The sequence below is a fragment of the Lactuca sativa genome, chromosome 3 (assembly GCF_002870075.4).
Source record: "Lactuca sativa cultivar Salinas chromosome 3, Lsat_Salinas_v11, whole genome shotgun sequence".
NCBI classification, from domain to species: domain Eukaryota; kingdom Viridiplantae; phylum Streptophyta; class Magnoliopsida; order Asterales; family Asteraceae; genus Lactuca; species Lactuca sativa.
In genome coordinates this window covers 211,109,586-211,129,517 of record NC_056625.2, presented here as the reverse complement: position 1 = coordinate 211,129,517, position 19,932 = coordinate 211,109,586, and the positions used below count along the sequence as shown (strand labels likewise).

Genomic DNA, 19,932 nt, shown 5'->3' with positions numbered 1-19,932 from the left:
AATGGTCTTTTCATACGTAAATCTACTTGATACTAAGTTTTGTGAGACATTCAACTTCACGTACTTTCAAGTACGCAGTTAAAGTCCTGTATTATATATCATAATCTCTTGTAGGGAGAGCGTGATATTTGTGTATAGATCTATACTGGATTGACAATCTCGCACCTAAACTGTTAGCTACAGTTAGACCAGCAGGTCTGGGTTGACAAACGTCATAACATTCCAACACCTGAACAACGTTGTTACAGGCAGTCTAGGTCAATAGCATGGTTATAAAACTCACATGGAGTATTAAAAACACAATGATTTACGGGGTTATCAAATGTCTTGGTGATTTTATACATACATAAATCTATTATTCTAGGCATGAAAACTATTAATGCATTACAGTGTTGGAACTTTTAAACTACCACACACTCATGGAAAAATATTGGATTTTCCAGAAGCAAACTCAGTGATTTTATACCAAACTTACAAATTTTATACATAAACGCACTCACCAACTTAATTGTTCTCACTCTTTCAAAATTACTTGTATTTCTCAAAGATTCAGTAATACAGGTAAACCTCAGTTTTTGGAGAAGTGATGCTAAGGCGTTAGTTTGAAACTCATTTTGTCATCATATTGTAATTTGTTTTGAACAAGTATCATTCAACAATGTAACTTTTAAATTATATATATATATATATATATATATATATATATATATATATATATATATATATATATATATGATGGTTGTTTTACTTTCTTTACTATGTATTCAACTGTTACGATACTACATGAAGTGATCCGCCCTCGAACGATTCCGCCGTTCTGGTTTGGGGGTGTGACAAGTTCTCTTATGGATCTTCTTTTGGACTTGTTTATGGCCAATTTAGTCCCTTTTGGTTGGTCCTTGTGAGCTCGGGTCGTTTTAGAAGCCTAAATTTGTAGATCTGAGCATTTTAGGGTCCTCTTGTCCATAAAAATGCAAGTTTGGTGATATTGGTGGTATCATGCATGAATTAAGTCATTTATTAAGCTCTTTTAAGCTCTAAGAGCCTCATTAAGCCATGCATGCACGTAAAGTTCGCAACTTTACGTGATAAACCACCTCAAGGAAGTCAGATCTAAGTTTTGGAGTGAAGTCTTAACTATTTAAGAGTTGAATGAGAAGGTTGGCCAAACTAGTCGAGTACGTTGAGCGTACAAGCCAGTACGGGCAGCATACAAGCCCTAAAGCGAGTATGATTAGCGTACAGGTCGAATACGCCTTGCGTACTCAGCAGTGGGCTTCGGTGTTATTGGATTCTCAGTTTTGGGCCATTTTTGTCTTGGGCCTTGTTGGGCCATCAGAATTCTAGTGATGGTTGTTGGTATTTTAGCAGACTTTTGGTTGAAATTCCACGAAAGAGATTTGGGCCTAATTTGAAAAATTGGGCAATAATTGGGCTTGGAATGATTATTTTGGAATTTTGGACTTTTGGAAAATTCGATTGGGCCTAGGATTTAGGCAAAGTTGAGTAAAGGATAAAAAGCTCTTTTACCTTAGGTTAGACTCTTATTATGAGTTCGGATTCAATTATTGATCGGATAATTATTTTGTGATTTATAGCTCAAGAATTTTAGTGGGCCATCAGCCAAAGATTTATCTGTGAGATTCGGCAGTGTGAGGTGAGTTTCTTCACCATGTTTAGCAGGTCTAAGACACCAATTGTTGATTAATGTTTTTCAAGTAGTTCCTCTAATCAGAGAAAGCATCCAGGCTGACTAACGACATGTACATCACTGATGATTATGGTTTAATTTTCGTTGTTTTTTGATATATTATTTTTATGAATGGTTTTGTGGCATTAACCAATGGTATTCTATATGTATAGAAAAAGAATGTTATATTTATGTTTATAAAAAGAAAATTTAGGTTACAAATGTAGGATGTTACAATACCGATGTATTATGGTATAGGTCTTTCCAAGTACGTTTTGGTGTGAGTATGTTTTTTTAACGGCAAATCTAATGTACTCGTGAATCCACCTATGTCCCAGACGAGACTTGAACTTTCGACCTCAAGGAGGAAGGACAACACCTAATATTGTTGGTTTAGAAGCACTTTAATGGTGTGTGTGTGTGTGTGTGTGTTTAAACTATAAAAATGCACATCTTGCAATAATCCTTATTATCCAGTGTAAAAAAAATGGACAAATGCTTGTCATTTTCTATGGGTACTTATATATACATGGGAAAATTGAGGCTAGTGTATGTGATTCTGATATACTTTAACCACCACTTTCAGTAAGTGTATGTTAAGGGGTGAGATCACATTCAATGATGGGATTTGGACCTATAACAAAGGGGTATCTATTAACATTTGTGGAACTTCTTTGTGTGACATGGATTTTTTTTTGTATCTTTGATATGGGCATATTCTTTTCTGTGTGGCATATCTTTTGCATGTATCCCATTGTTGCTTTGTTTCTTACTTTTTGTATCCTGTTACTATTTGGGTTGTGGTGACTAGGTAAGGCATGTGGAAGATGTCATGAGTAACTCATTGACTCATGTTCAAATCATGACATTACTTAACCTTTGTGGCCATGGAGATTCGTCTGCATTTAGCCTTATGTTTGCAATATGGGCTAGTCGGTGCGCGAAAGCTAACCCAAAACCCTCGTTAGGGAAGTTCCCTTTCCAATATATATATATATATATATATATATATATATATATATATATATATATATATATATATATATATATATATATCAAAGTTTGTTGCTATTACCGTATATTTCTTATCAAATTGGTGTTGGTTAACGCTTCACTTTTGCCTTCATAACATCTAAAAGTCCGTTGCCATTACCGTGGAGGCCTCATTCGAGTTTGGTGTTGCTCATGGTTAAATGATGGCTTTTTGAATTGTATTTGTGGTGATTGTATACTTGTTTATCCTGTATTTTAGCCGTTGTACAAAATCTCAGCCATTCTTAAAAATAAAAAAAATAAAAAATAAAAAAACAAAAAAAACAACTAATGTGTAACATTTTTCTTATAGTTTTAAACTTTAATTCAAATTAAAGATGTAATGAATAAGCACAAGTTTCAATATCTAAGAAGTTTGTATAAAGGGATAATGATTTAAGAGGGTAATTAGGTTTTCAGTTTGTCCGTATTAGGTCACTAAGGTTTTTTTGTGCGTATTAGACCAATATAGTTGTTATTACCGTTTAGAAATAGTCCTTTTACCGGTTTTAACCGGTAAAAATGACTATTTATAAACGGTAATAACAACCATATTGGTCTAATACGCACAAAAAAAACTTTAGTGACCTAATACGGAGAAACTGGAAACCTAATTACCCTCTTAAGTCATTAACCCTAAATTTAAAGACATTGAGGATATATGACCATCAACAGTAAACTAGTTCGTTTAGAACTCGCATCGTCCGATATAACCTGCTACTCATCTATATGGTGAAGCTCTTCATCTATAGTCGTCCCTTTGGGGACATCCGATAAAATTGGAATGATACAAAGAAGATTCGTATGGCCCCTACGCAAGGATGACACACACAAATCGAGAAATGGTCCAAAAAAATTTTAAACCCATCGTCGTCTTCTCTGGAAACCTAATTCCATTTTCAAATGCTAATAGAGTTCAACTGCAATTCTTACGTTTCGCTAGTTCATCTACTGAAGTCATGATCAGACAACATGTGGATTCCATGGTCAGATGATCTTCTTGTTGATGTCTTCAACCATTTGTGGCAAGTAAGGGTGATCTTTCTTTTTATAAAGTCTCCTTTAACTTTTTTATTTTTCCTTTCATTAAGTTTCATGTTTTATAAACTTCCGTTTATGTGTTGTATATAGTCTGTATATGTTTGTTTATGTGCTGATTTTTTATTAATTTTGCAACTTCAGTTTCTTAGTTCATGTTGTGGTTTTGTTTTTTTATAAAATAATTGATAATAGGCATCCTCTGCAAGTCTCTGTTGGTTTTATATTTTCATTCGTTATCAAATGTAGACATTGATGAGAGGTATCAAAGTGAGCTTGTATTTGTATATATGGATGTGTTCATGTAAACATTTAAATGACAAAAAAGCAATTATTAATAAAATGTTGCATATTTGTGTAATGAAGATCATCAATCATATATGAGTTTTTGGACTTAGAAGTTCTGAAAGGGTTGCGAGATAAGTTTAAATGGAAGCAACTATTTTCAGTCAAACAAGTCGGTCACATTGATTAGTAAGCATGTTTTCTAAATAAGTAGGGTTAATGACTTAGGAGGGTAATAAGGTTTCCAGTTTGTCCATATTAGATCACTAAGGGTTTTTTGTGCGTAGTAGACCAATATGTTATTACCGTTTAGAAATAGTCATTTTTACTGGTTAAAACCAGTAAAAATGACTATTTCTAAACGGTAATGACTTAGGAGGGTAATAAGGTTTCCAGTTTGTCTGTATTAGGTCACTAAGGTTTTTTTGTGCGTATTAGACCAATATGGTTGTTATTACCGTTTAGAAATAGTCATTTTTACTGATTTTAACCAGTAAAAATGACTATTTCTAAACAGTAATAACAACCATATTGATCTAATATACACAAAAAAAATAATAAAAAAAAAAAAAAATAATGACCTACTATGGACAAACTAAAAACTTTATTATCCTCCTAAGTCATTATCCATTGTATAAAATATATTAACAAAAACATGCGTCCAAAAATACAGCCTCCAGTATTTTATACAAAGTAGTGTCAACAACATAGGTTTCTTTTATACCTCAAAAAGCCACACATTATTACACAAGTATTCTTGTCTTGCAACAGAATCTAGTCACCAAACATAAACCATTTAAAACCTCCTAAATTTCTTTTATTCAAAAACATTAATATCATTCTTGTAATAATAACTATAACCATCTTCAACTTCCTTAATCAATTATAAATTAAAGAAACCAGTTAAATAAATTGTCGATGCGCCAACACAACAACGAAATCATGAAACAATACACACAATTAGTTTTCAATAATCAAATACCGAATGAAAACCGAAACCAAGATTATATTTACAAATCTAAGTTACACAATTCCCCTCAAGAGCTCACCGAAGGCCCAAAGTACATACAAATCGGCGGATCAATCCTCAAAATCGAGAGAATCGCAGACGGAATCGTCCAAATCCCGTCCCCACAAATCAACCCGGAAGCAACCGCACCGGCATAATCCTCCGCATCCTTCTTATTCACTCTTTCCCACACAAACAAAATCACCGTCCCAACAAACATATCAATCGCAAAATACGCCCCGATATAAAACGGCACCGCCATCGCCATCGGAATCGGAACAAACTGCGCCACCTTCGCCGGACTCCAATCCCTAACCAAATTCAAAACCAACGCCGCCACAAAAAACCCACAACACAACGCCAAACAATGTTTCGGAAGCTCCGAAAACCCTTCAACTCCAAGAATCGCCATTTCTCGATATATAACCGCGTACGGCGCTTTATACGGACTATCGGGTGTCCCGATCTCAAACGCGCTCCAAAACATCCAAAAAGTCAACGGCGCGATCACACATCCCATTGCAGTGCCAACCAACTGACTCACGAACATCGATTTCGCGGACGATAAAGTTAGGTAACCGGTTTTGAAGTCTTGCATTAGGTCGGCGGCTGTGGCGACAATCGACATCATGACGCCGCACGCCGCTAATCCGGCGATGACGCCGCCGTCGGATCCAACGATTGACGCGATGATGAAAAGGCCGATTTTGCCGTACGTAGACGCGAGGCTCCAGTCTGTGAGACCGGTTCCGTATGAGTTGCAGAAGGCGAGGGCGGGGGCAATGACGTATGAGGCGAGGACAAGGTACCATTTTAGAGGTGGGAAGATTAAAGGCATTGTGGCCATGGATATCGCGACTAGGGCTACGTAGCCTGAGGCTGCCAACCATGTTGGGATACTGTCTTTTAGGAACACGGCGTCTCTTTTTTGTTCCTCTAGTTGTGCTTTGGTTTTTTCGGAATCTAGAAAGAAAAATTTTACGTATTTAGCTTATTGATAAGGTTATGGAGCTTTTTCCACAAGTTTCCAAATATATACATTTGAATGATAAAAAGAAAAGGTTTGTATGACATTGGAAATAGAAGTTGAATGTTACCTAGGATCTGTTTTGTTGTAGGGAGATCTTGTGGTTTGGTGGTGTTTTTCCAGATTGCCTTAACAGAAATAGCAACTATCTTGACTAGATTGTAAAGACCGTCTCCAAGAATTAGGGAAATAGCTATAAATACCTGCAAAGGCAACAATGTTGATGATGACTGTGTTATCATGGGCTAAATCGCATCCTACTTTTATTTTTTCTTTTATTAAAACGTTGTAGTTTCATTTTTTTTTCTTATTTATGCATTATACTTTGAAATAGCTATCAAATTATACATTGTACTTGTAAATATATTATTTTTTGGCAAAGTAACAAAAATGGTCCCTCTGGATGTCAATATTTACCGCTTCTGGTCCTTTTTTTGACACTTTTACAATTCTGGTCCTTTTTCTTAGTTTTGGTTCCTTCTGGTCTTTCTTTTCAAAGTGGGGGAGGTGGGGCCCACATTATAAAATAATATTATAACAATTAAAAAAAAAACTGGATGAGGGTAAAAGAGTAATTTAACTTGAGACTTGAGACAGACGAAATCTAGAGCAAACAGTGCAATAAGGACAAAAACTGAAAAAGGTTACACAAGTTGACCAAAGGAGAGAAAAGGGAATAATATCACAGGGACCATTTTGTAATTCACTCTATTTTTTATTAGCACATTATACCTTGAAAAATCTAAAGAATTACTACAACGAAACTTGTTTATATTTGGATGATCTTTGCTATAATTGACTAGATTTTTCAAAATACGAGGATGAAATGAAAGTAGGATTCTATAAACAAATCAATGAAAACACATTGCTATTTTCTCATTTTCTTGAATTAAAAACCAAATTATAGCCATGAAAATTGTTTTATATTTAGATGATATTGGTATAACTCGATAGATTTTTCAAAAGTACAATGCTATAATAGAAAGAATTGAAAGTAGGATGCTATAATATATATATATATATATATATATATATATATATATATATATATATATATATATGAAATAGGTAGAAAAAGATGTACCTTGTAACCGTAGAGACCTTTGAAGTCATTGGTGCCAAGATCAGCTGGATACCAATCGCCTGCACGTGTAGTAATGTACGGCCAAAGAAATCCCCATGAGACAATAGCTCCAAAAAGCACCGAACAGTTGACTATGTGAGGGCAAATAAGTCCACATCCAACATAAGTAGGACTAAAGTCAAAGTAAAATCTGCATCAACAAGTTAAACCCAATATCAATATATATATATATATATATATATATATATATATATATATATATATATATATATATATATATATAGACACACACACACACACAGAGCTGCTATTTGTAACCCAATACCAATTTTTTCTATGCAGTTATAGCAGTGAAAATTGCTTTGTATTTGGGTAGGATTGATATAACTGGGTCGATTTTTTTAAGGGTTAATCTCATAAAAGACCTTATATTTTGATTAAACCTCAATTTTATTTTTTTCTTGAAAAAGACCTTGTATTTTTCCATTTTTTTCTATCTGGTCCTTTTAGTTGTTTTTTTCCGAAAAAAGTTGTAAAATGTGAAGGTTTTTTCGGAAGAAACTAACAAAGTTGAGGGTTTTTTTCGAAAACGGTTAAAAGGTTGAGGGTTTTTCTTGGAAAAAAAAAAAGATGAGGATTTTTTCGGAAAAAAGTTCGAGGGTTTTTTTGGAAACAGTTAGAAGGTTGAGGGGTTTTTCGTAAAAAAGACAGAGTTTAGGGTTTTTTTGGAAAAAATATAAGGTCTTTTTCAGGAAAAAAGTAAAGTTGAGGTTTAATCCGGAAAAAACACAAAATATAAGGTCTTTTATGTGATTAACCCGTTTTTTTTAAAGCAGAATGTTGTAGCAGATATAATAAAATAGTCAAGAAAGTATGTTGTTACTTTTTGCTTTTTATGATAGACTTTTAATGTGTAAGATTCTTATTACATGGAAATTTTCAAAGCATAAAAAAAAACTTACGTGTTCTTATACAGCAGCAGCCCAAAACTAGGAAAATTATCAAAACCACATGAATCCCCAACACCACTGAAGAACCACTTAAAGAAACTCCACACAAAACTTATGCTCAAATACTTTCCAAGAGAGTTTACCTGTTTCCTGTATGAAATGAAAGATATCATCATAACGTTATTTTTTTTCATTATGTCTGGATTTTCTTTTCCCAAGTATTCAATTAAAAAATAGCAGCATAGCATATAATATAAAAGACCATATTACCCTGCAAGCTCTGCACCCGTAGTAGTGTGAAAACTATTTATCAACATTGCTGTGGCTGTTCCACTGGGGTATGTAAGCTTATAATCCATTACCATCACCTGAAATTCCATAATGTTTTTATAACATAATGTTATAAAAATAAAAAAAAGATAAGATATTATGTGGCCATAATGTTTTTATAACATGTGATAGTTGTTTTATTTTGAAAATTTTGACAATTTCTTTTAGATTGATATAATTTTTTATAAAATATATTGATATACTTTTTATATAATCAAAATAGATTGACTAATCAAAGAAATAAAAGAAATCTGATCTGATATCTAAATAAACCGACATATGAAATGAAATGTTATTAAATGTAGGGACCAATGTTGACAAGCTCTAAAAAAAGTCATCCACTCCAATGGTAAAAAAACTACTGAAATGCTTATTGAAATAGTAAAAAGCTTTTCAATAAGCTACCATTAGAGATGCTCTAAGGGTAAAATGGTCATTTAGTTTTCATTACTCATTCAACCACTTTACCCATACAGGACTAAATGAAGAAAAGAAGAAACACCCCTTATGTTCATTTATTTGTTATTTCTTTTTGACTTAATACCGAAACTAACAACTTAAATCCTAATATTTTACAAATTCACACCCATTTCAGTTTTTTCCTTCCATTTTCTCAAGTTTTCTGTTAATTTCCCAAATAAATTTTACTAAAACAAAACTTGTTATACCTTAACAATTGACATGCAAAATCAAAGCAAAAAAGAACAGCTTATAATTACCTTGCGAAGTGGTACAAGACTGAAAAGGCCAAGAAAACTGACAACAAAAATGAAACCCATCATCCATAATAATCCTGGGTTCTTAACATCTTCAGCCCGATTTCCAGGGTAATCAGCACCAATCAAATTGTATGTTCTCTCATCCATTGAAAGCAGATATGATCCAAATCCACCTGCATACATACACATTAAACATATAATTTAAACAAGCAAACAGTATCACAACATGGTAAAAGCCATACAAATATTGGTAATCACTCATTGTGACATCAAAAAACACAACGATTAACTCTGCAATTAAGTAAGGATTACCGCTGAAAGCAAGGCCATAGCAAGCAACAACGCAAGTCTGAATTACAGTGTTCTCCTGCTTCGTGAACGGCTTAACAAAAAACCCCAACTTATCGAGGAAAGTAGTCCATGATTTGACAAAGAAAAACCCCAGCAAACCGGCGGCGACGTTTAAAGACGGGATGATTCCGACGGTGAGATTGAGCTTGTGTGTGATGATACAAAAAAGCGTTCCCAGTAAAGCACTCACAACTAAACCCCTTAACGTGATCTGATCTTTCCATTCCGGAATCGTTTCTAGATCCAATTCGATGGGTTTCTCCTGATTTGATTCGTGAAGCAAGGGTTCAGATATTTCAACGGACGATCTATGGTTCTCTGTTCCCATTTTTTTCAGAGATGTGTTGACGAAATGGAAATGGAAATGGATATGGAGATGAGATGAGTTGGTAGTAGTTTAATGAGGGAGTAGGAAGAAAGGCATTGACGAAAGGATGGAGTGATGAATCCCCCTGAATGTTCGCTAGCTTGCTTGGCGTAGTGAAATTGTGTCACGATCTTTGATGCTTGTTTTTTGTTTTTTGTGACTTATTTTCGCACCCTTTGTAAATGTCAATCGGATAATCAGAGTAAACAAAAGTTCAAAGAAGTGAATCTACATTCTACAAAACTAAATTGTTGGATTTAAGATAACAATCAAATCTAGATTCATTATTTTAGAGAAATTAACTAAATCAATCCTTAAATTATTAATAGTAATTAATTTTTTTTTAATTTAGAAAAATGACGGTTATCTTAACTAGGGATGAGCAGTGAAATTGGGTATCCGTTTTCGGAACTGAAATCGTTTCGAAACCGTTGTTTTCGGAATCGAACCACCTTAAGCAGTTTCCGTTCTAGTTCCAGTTAAGAACCACTAAAGGTTAAAAACCTTTTTAAGGGTATTTTTGTTAGATACATTCCTAACATTACAACCTTTAAACTAAAAATTAGATTATACATTCAAATTTCAAAAACTTTATGAAACTTTTTCGAACTTTCTTATGAACCTTCAAGAACTATAAACCTAACACAACATATACCACCTACTGCCACCACTTTTCGCCGCCACTTACTAGTGCAACCTGCCGGAGACACCCACAACCGTCACCTCCTTCCACAGTCGTTGTTTATCACTGCTTCATACTGTCGACCAAACTCACCACTACCACCACCTCCAATCTCTCATATCTAAAGTCAAACGTCACATCAACTACCTACCACCATCGTCGTCTCCTTCTGATGAGCTTCTACTAGCCGCCAGTGACTTCTCCGACCGAAACACTAACGTCGGTCAAAAACTTTCGACTACAATTTGACGAAAAACTCTTTTGCGCCTCCAGATCTACGACCACCTCCAATCGGCGCCTCCAGAAAACTATAACATCACCTTTGCTCATCGTCTAAAACCATCAGATATATCGTATCTTCGTTTAGATCTAAAGCTCTGGTTCGGATCTACGGTTTCCACCACTACTGACCTCTAGATTTGCAAGCTCTGGTATGGATCTATGATTTCCGCCACCATTGACGTTAAGATCTGCGAGCTCCGACGAGATTGAAGGAGTTATGGAGAGATCTGGTTTCTTGTTCTTCAGTTCACACGCCTGGTTTTGTATTCTTCATCTCAAAGACACCAGAAAGTCACCAACTGCTTTTAATCTTTCAGATCTGAAGTCAAAGATGTACCGATTTCCTAGATCTGGTCACATATGATGTGTTTATGCAATTTCAAGCATGGATATGGTGTATACGAAGCATTTCATGGTGGTCAACGGTGGTTCCACCATTTCATCAGATTTATTCCAGCATCACCGCCTCCTCGCCTCAGTCCGTAAGAAAATTCACCAACCACTATTAACCTTTCAGATCTGAAGTGAAAGACATACCAATTTCTTAGATGTGATCAGATCTGGTGTGTTTGTTGCAATTCAGGCATATAGATTTGGTGTATATGAAACATTTCGAAGTGGCTAGCGATGGTTCCACCACCGCATCAGATCTACTTCAGATCTGATTTATATGGTCATTATAGATCTTGTATGTGTAGCGTACACAAAGTGTTTGATGAAATGCTTCAACAAAATTAGGTATGTTTTAAACTTTAAATATGTGTTTTTTATGTATTTATTTGTAAATATGTAAGTTACTAAGCTATGAATGTGTACTTTTTTGAAGCATTAAGTTATGAATAGTGTCTGGAATATTGAATTAAGCTGTGAATTAGTATTTAAATGTTGTATTAAACTGTTAATTATGATTTTTTTATCCAGATTTGATTTTTAAAGGAAGGATGTTGGCGGTATTGGCACCGGTGGTTGGTGGTGGCGATTGTTGATAGCAGTGTATGGTAGTTGGCAGTGTTGATGTTGCTGCTGGTGGTAGAGCAAGTATATGTTCTATTTCTCATTCATCTTCTTCGTTGATTTAAGATAAGTTATCCTCTTTTATGATCCATGTATATGTTTTTCTTTTTGATGTTTGCTTCTGAAATATAAGATAATGTATGTATGTATTAAACTGTGAATGAATGAGCTGTTTAATACACTGAAATATGAGATTATAAATGTAAATAAGTTGTGAATGTATTGTATAAAACTGTTAATTTTTTGTATTATTCATGGCTTAATATACTAAATTCACAATTTAATACATAGAAATGCATCTATATATTAACGTATAAATGTAAGTTTTAATTTGAAAATATGGATGTGAATATATATTTTTTGTATTAAATTGTGAATTTGTTATATTAAACTGTGAATTTTGTCTATTAAACTATGAATTGATAGTATTAAGAGTTTTAAGTTGATAATATAGCTATGGATTTATATTTTTTGTGTACTAAACTATGAATTTATTGTAATAAGTTGTGAATTTTATGTATTAAGCTATGATTTTTGTGTTTTAAACTTTAAATTAACTGCATTAAGCTATAAATTTTCTATTTAAATTGTGAATTGACTATATTAAACTATAAATTTTGAGTAATAAATTTTGATTTTTGTGTTTAAAAATATGAATTGACTGCATTTAACTATGAATTTTCTGTTTAAACTGTGATTTCAAATAAGTTATTATCTTTTATTATCCATATATATATATGTTTTTCTTTTGATATTTGCTTATAAAATATGAGATAATTTATGTATGTATAAACTGTGAATCAATGAGTTGTTTAATACACTTAAATATGAGATTATATTTTGTAAATGAGTTGTGAGTGTATTCTATAAAACTGTTAATTTTGTTTATTAAGTTGTGAATTTTATTAACGGCTTAATATGTTAAATTCACAATTTAATACATAGAAATGTCTCCATATATTAACGTATAAATGTTTGTTTTAATTTGAAAATATGATGTGAATATATATATATATATATATATATATATATATATATATATATATATATATATATATATATATATATATATATATATATATATATATATATTGTATTAAGTTGTGAATTTATTGTATTAAACTGTGTTTATCGTAATAAGTTGTGAATTTTATGTATTAAACTATGATTTTTATGTTTTAAACTTTGAATTAGTTGCATTAAGCTGTAAATTTTCTATTTAAATTGTGAATAGACTATATTAAACTATGAATTTTGAGTAATAAATTGCGATTTTTATGTTTAAAAATATGAATTAACTACATTAAACTGTGAATTGACTCTATTTTGCTATGAATTTTTTATAATTTATGTTAAAATACGAATGATTTGTATATAATTTTTTTTTGTTGATTTTCTTATGAATATCTTTATTTTTTATGTTATATAAGTATGTAAGAATGCATTAGTTTTTGAAACAGGCCAAAAAATCCAAGGTACAAATTTCATTTTTATTATAATCGAAACACAATTGTAACTTTGTTTAAAATATTGAAAGCATTTCAAATAATACAATTATCAGAGTCCAATCCTAAATATCACATATTGCGGAAAACACGGGTGTATGCGCTGCGATCGTCATGAGCTCTTTCATTTGAAAACTGGAGTACCTGAAACAAAAACTGAAAACCTAAGCACAAAGCTTTTTTAGTTCCCAAATACCACATACCATACATAACAAATGATCCACACATGTCGTACAAAATCGCGAGCCATACATATCATTCATATATCATAGTCAATAAAGGTGCTATGTGACGCACATAGTCTTGCCATTATGCCATGATCCGCCTTATGGTCTTCCTTGCCAGGTCGGGGTCCACAACCCTGGGTCTTACAGACAAGTGCCAGGTGCCACTAAAATCTTGAAGTTCAAAGGACAAATGCACCAACTAAAGCCTCAGCAACAAACCACTTCCCTCGATACCTCCAAAAACCAATCCAAGCACAATTGCTAAAACCACTAGATCCCAGCCATAAACCTTCTACATAGTGCCCCCGAACTGATCCCGACTACAACCAAGATAACACAGAACACTCCACACCCACTATAAGTGAAACAACCATTCACTAACCACTAATAATTCATGGCATGAAAATGGCATATGACATTACTTAAAGATATAACCCAAACATAAGCAAAGAAATAAACCAAAGATACACTTTCCCAAACCGATGCAATATTCCAAACATCAAAATTTAGATGAATCAAAAAGAAAGAAAAAGATGCATACCCGCGACATCGCCTGCTGGAGTCCTGAACTCCCTTGTATGTCACTGCAAAGCCTGACTCATCTACGTTAAGGCTCCTTCCCTACCCACTCGTCCATCAGTATTCCTCAAAGTAGTCGGAGCAGACGCACTCACTACTCCTCCCTTCAACATCGGACAGTCGGCCTTCTTGTGACCCACCTGATTGAAGTGAAAACATGTCGGACTAGCCCTTGAGGACAATCCCTGCTGACGTGACCAACCCTGCCACACTTGTAGTAGCCCAAACCCCTAGAATGACAAACTTCATCCTGCATTTTCCTACACGTGCTGCACTGACTCCAGCCTTGTTGCCCTCTCAAACGCTGGTCAGAAGTCTTGGGTCTCTTCACGGGACCCTCCAATGTCTACACCTGATCCGACCCCCTCTTCCCAGTGTGCTCCAAATCAATCTCCCGCTCTCGGGATTTAGTGATCATATCATTTAGGGTCTCGGACCCCGAAATACTCACGAACTCCATGATATCATCCCACAACATATCATGATACCTCACTTTCTTCATAACCTCATCTGCTACATACTGTGATACCAATAAAGCCCTCTCCCAAAACTTGACAGTGATCTCTGCCACAGTCTCAATAGTCTAGCAGAGATCCAGAAACTCTCGCACCAACTGTTGTACCTCAATCGTTGGTGCAAACTAAGCTCAGACCCTGTTCGAGAAGTCATACAATGACATATCTGTTGGGTTTTGTGTACTATAACACTCCTATGGTGCACATATATCACACCCCCAAACCAGAATGGTGGAAACATTCGGGGCGGAGGACGTCATGTACAGTATCATAACAATGCACAATAGTAAAACAAGCAACAACATCCATTGCATTAATAATATAGTTAATACATGTGTGTTCTTTGAATAGTTTTATGACACCAAAAATGTATAACAAAAATAAAATACGAGTCTTGAACATGCTCCGTCTTCTTAAAACCCGATCCAGTGTACCTGTCTACTGATTCCCTGATAATACAAGTTATTTTGAAAGAGAGTATCAACATTTAAGTTGGTGAGTTCATAAATATTTTAGTGTCAAGTGTTTGCATTTGTTTCATGAAAATGTTTATATTTGTTTAGTTAAAATGTTTGTATACTTCCTAGAAAATCCTATATTTTCTTCTAAAAATGAAAATAAGTCTTTTACCTAAGACCCAACTGTTTGTATGTTTGTTCTCTTGTAATAGTGTAAAATGTATGTTTGTACTTGAAATAGTATAAAATGTAAGTTTTCCATATTTGTAAACTATCTTTACTAGAAAAATAGTATGCATTTCTCATGTGAGAATATCACTGTATGAAACTATATTTACTAGAAAAATAGTATGCATTTCTCATGTGAGCATATCACTGTATGAATGTAATGGAAAATGAAGATTTACAGTAGTATTGTGTAAAATACACTACTGATGCATTAACTGCCTTGCAACCAAATTGGTTAATTAAGGTTAAAATGTGATTAAGGTTATAACCATTCTTGATTGACTAGTATAAAACACGACGTTCTTCAGGCGTTGAAAATGATATGACATTTGTCACCGGTAGACCTGCAGGTCCCACTATAGCTAGTAGCAAGGTGTGGGATGGTCAATCTCATATAGATCTATACACAAACTCACGCTCTTACTCCAAGAGACTCTGGTTACAAAACGCAACTTAGCAAGAATATTACTATGCCATGAAATAGTATCTCACATTTTAGTTATCGTGTTCACGTATAGTGTTGGATGCATTTTATATGCATCTTTTAGCACAATTTCCTTGTTATTTCGTTATAAAAAGCTAACTAACTCCCAATTATTTTTATGTATTTCTTGTTTCGTGATTATTTTGTAGAATGTCTGTATTGCTCACTTTTGTTATGACTTTTCAAGGCTGTTTGGAGCACATGGATGATTGTGCGAGTTCGGGTTGCGTTAGTGGATGCTTTGGAGCTTAACTGGAGTCTAGACCAGGGAAGGATGCCAAGAAATGATCAAGAACTGCTTGGAAGTATTTCTTCCGTTTGTTGTTGATACCTTGCTTAAATCTAGTGAAACCCTATGATTTCATCCATGATTTCATCTCTTTTAGGTAGATCTTCAAATCTTCTTCACTTACACCAAGAACACCAAGAACACCTACTAGTTCTTAGACCGTGAACACCTCCTCCAAGCTTCAAAACGTAAGTATCTTTCCATGTACTAGTTATCTTATAGAAGCTCTTAAGATACACCCTTAAAAACAACCATTTCCCAAGAACAATGAGAGTTTACAGCCATGAGCATCTCCCTTGGCCGTAAACCCTCATCAAGATCTTCATTGTCCGTAAACATCTTTCGCCGTAAACACAAGCCTTTTCATGTGTTAGCCGTAAACTCCCTTGGCCATAAACACCATGGTCGTAAACACCCTTTGTGTGGCCGTAAAGCCCCTTAATGCAATCATATGTGATTGTAACACTTCAATACAAGTGTTTCCTAGTCCCTAAAGTGGTTCCCTATCATGATTAGTTGTTATATACACTAATTATATCCATATATGTGTCATTATATGCTTATTAGGATCCGCTTATGCCCGAGTTTTCACTTAGCACTGAGCATCCTACAACCAATCTTACTTTCGCATCACTCACTACAGGTGAGTTCATATCCCTTAATCTACCTTTTAAATTATTTTAAATGCTTTTATGGGGGGGGGGGGGGGGTGATACAAGTTGATAACATTATAGTTGTTATATCAATCACATGTGATTTATAACTATCAAACAAGCAGATTTTCTTATACTTCAAACTGTTTTATCAAACAAACTCTTTAAAACACTTTATAAACTGACATCAAGTCATCTGTTACCATTCAAATGGTTAAAACTCTTTTATATGTTAAACTCTTTATTAAACTCTTTTAAACTTATATATATTGTCAAAATCATGTCTATATAGATATAGTTATATAAGTAAGGTTGAAAGGACTTAGGACTGATAACTCACTTTATTTCCTGTTCCTTGTTTGGTTGTGGACTTAGGGTATCCGGTTATTTGTCCGAGTGTCATTTGAATCTTAGTTATATATTATGTATATATATATATATATATATGTATGTATAGATATAAAAGTTCTTGCACCAGTTCAGCACCTTTGCATAGCAAAGGTGTACAAACATACTCAGTCATTCAAAAAACATTACTAGTAAACTATAATAAGTATAGTTTAGAGGTTTACTACTCATTATTTCTACTACAATGAAACATACAAGAGTCAGTTCATTCATGAGTCAATACAAAGTTACTATTATGAGAAACAGAAAGAACACACTATGATGAGAAACTAAGAGAACATGCACTACACTATACAAGAGAACATACTATACACTAGAACAGAGAGAACACATAATACACTAGAACGTACTATACAAACAATAGAATACTATAACATTAATTTGAGTCACTACTTCATGACATGGCAATCTACTGCTGTGTCACATTTTGTAACCAGAGTTTCCTGGAGGGAGAGCATGAATTTGTGTATAGATCTATACTGGACTGACCGTCCTACACCTTGCTGCTAGCTACAGTGGGACCTGCAGGTCTACGGGTGACGAATGTCATACCATTTTGACGTCTTTGATCGTCGTGTTTTACTAGTCAGTCAAGTATGGTTACAATCATATCACATTATACCTTAATTAACAAACTGGTTTAAGGTAGTTAGTACGTTGGTAGTTACTTATATACAATACTATAGTACATCTTTATTTTTCCATTGCATTTACTTTGTGATCTTCTCACATAAACGGAAATGTAATCTATATTTTGGTAATGATAGTCATACTTGGGAAAATTACACACTTTTACAAACAAACAACATACAGAACATTCGGGCCTTGGTAGAAGGCTACTTTTTAGTAGAAAATATAGGATTTTCTAGGAGATACAAACATTTACTACAAACACTTACAAACATTTACATCAAACATTTTTAAACACTTTCATACAAACACTAACACTAAAATGCTTATGAACTCACCAACTTTAATGTTGATCCACTCTTTCAAAATAACTTGTATTCTCAGGTCACCAGTAGACAGGTACTGATGACCAGGTTTTGAGAAGACGGAGCTTTCAAGACTCGTCTTTATTTTGATTATTAATTTTTGGTGTCTTATAAACTATACACAGAACACACTTGTATTAAATTATATATTAATGCAATGGATGATGTTGTTGCTTGTTTACTATTATGCCTTGTTGTGATACTGTACATGACGTCCTTCGCCCCAGAACGTCTCCGTCGTTCCGGTTTTGGGTGTGATAGATTGGTATCAGAACAATGTTTATAGTGAATTGAGTATATCACCCCATAAAAGATATACACACTATAAACACATCGGGATTAAAATACTCTGACCATGAGTTTATACTTTTAAATAATAAAATATTTAACCAAAGTATACATACCTGCATTCATACTAAAATCAGTGTCACTAGGACAGAACAAAAGTATTGTGGTTATTGGACAACACAAGTAGGCTTGGGGACATATAATCAGATCTGGGAGTGATATAGCCTGATCAACTATATCTTTCCAAGATGTGATTAGCATGTGCCTAGGAATGGTTGTGGTGTTGCAACAAGTCTAAAAACTTACCAACACTACTACAATGAAAACATTAGAACAAAACATAAAATTAAAATACTATAGGAGTATTTTGTGTTACTATAATTACTTATTTGAGAACTAAAGGTCTTTATTAGTAGGTCAATAGTTGCTTGGTGGATACACTAAGGTTATATGTGATTAAGGTGTCATAGACTTAGAATCTATGATATTTGCTTTATTTCATGTTCCTTGTTTGGTTGTGGATTTCGAGTTAGGGTCACTTATTCGAAGGACTATCCTGTTTTGATTTCATGTAACTGGTATGCACTACGCAAGTATTGAAGTAACTGATAAAGATCATCCTATAATTATCTTAAGTAGTATGTCTATTAACTATCTCTTTCATCCCTTTTCTCGCTTAGATATCATGGTTGGATTCAATCTCCCTGGCGACCCGTACTTCCCCAACCAAGGCAATGATGGCTGGCTCGATGACGAACCAGAAGAGAATCATCCAATCCCTTTGGATGATGACTCCGCAGAGAACTTTCCGGAGGATTCTGACTTCGAGCCAGAAGTCAATGATGTGCCTCTGGTGGCTCTAATCCCGAATCCTAACCCTCGTCCGTCTTTTCAAGGCCCGACGCCTCTTTGGGCGGAATACTTGGGAGCATGGAGTCAGGAGCAGGGTCAGCCTATGCCATGCAATGGAGACCGAAGCTTCTACAACCTGAGCGAGGGAGGCTCAGCAGACAGAGTCCTGACCATTCTGGTCCGTAGGGTTGCTCGTAATGAAAAGCAAGGCAGGACAGCCACCCACCGAATCATGAAGGCTGATGCCAATGCGGGAGTTAGTATAGTCCGCATCTGTCATCTGGAAGATGCTCGTGAGAGAGCTGAGGGAGACAACAAGGCTCTGTAACAGGAACTGGCTACAACTCGGGCTGAAGTCATAGAGCTCCGAGTACGCCAAAGGGTTTGTAAGCGACACCTCCTTGATGTGGAGCGTCAGCTGGCTGACTTGAGGGTTCGCCCAAGGGGTACCCGTTGCCGGTAGAAGACACTTTGCTCGTCCTTTCTTTTGGGTTAAGGAATAGCCTTCGTATCTATGCTCTATGTAGCACTTTTCCCTGTAAATATTCTTACCTGTCTAGTACTGTTGCTAGGTCTCTATGCTGTCAAAAT

General features: G+C 34.6%; 1 protein-coding gene and 1 non-coding gene across 2 annotated transcripts; one reads left to right on the top strand and one right to left on the bottom strand.

Annotated features, from left to right (window-relative positions):
* Positions 1–3,476: 3,476 nt before the first annotated feature.
* On the top strand, positions 3,477–3,579 carry LOC111898811 (U6 spliceosomal RNA). The gene has a single exon (XR_002852715.1). It is a non-coding gene; the product is annotated as a U6 spliceosomal RNA (small nuclear RNA).
* Positions 3,580–4,916: 1,337 nt separating this feature from the next.
* Positions 4,917–10,025, bottom strand: LOC111898809 (probable metal-nicotianamine transporter YSL6). The gene is made up of 7 exons (XM_052769475.1): positions 9,477–10,025; positions 9,165–9,337; positions 8,386–8,483; positions 8,128–8,265; positions 7,166–7,355; positions 6,152–6,284; positions 4,917–6,017 (listed from the first exon to the last, which is right to left on the bottom strand). Exons 1-7 carry the CDS (start codon positions 9,841–9,843, stop codon positions 5,083–5,085), a joined length of 2,034 nt encoding a protein of 677 aa, XP_052625435.1. The 5' UTR covers positions 9,844–10,025; the 3' UTR covers positions 4,917–5,082.
* Between the last annotated feature and the right edge of the window lie 9,907 nt (positions 10,026–19,932).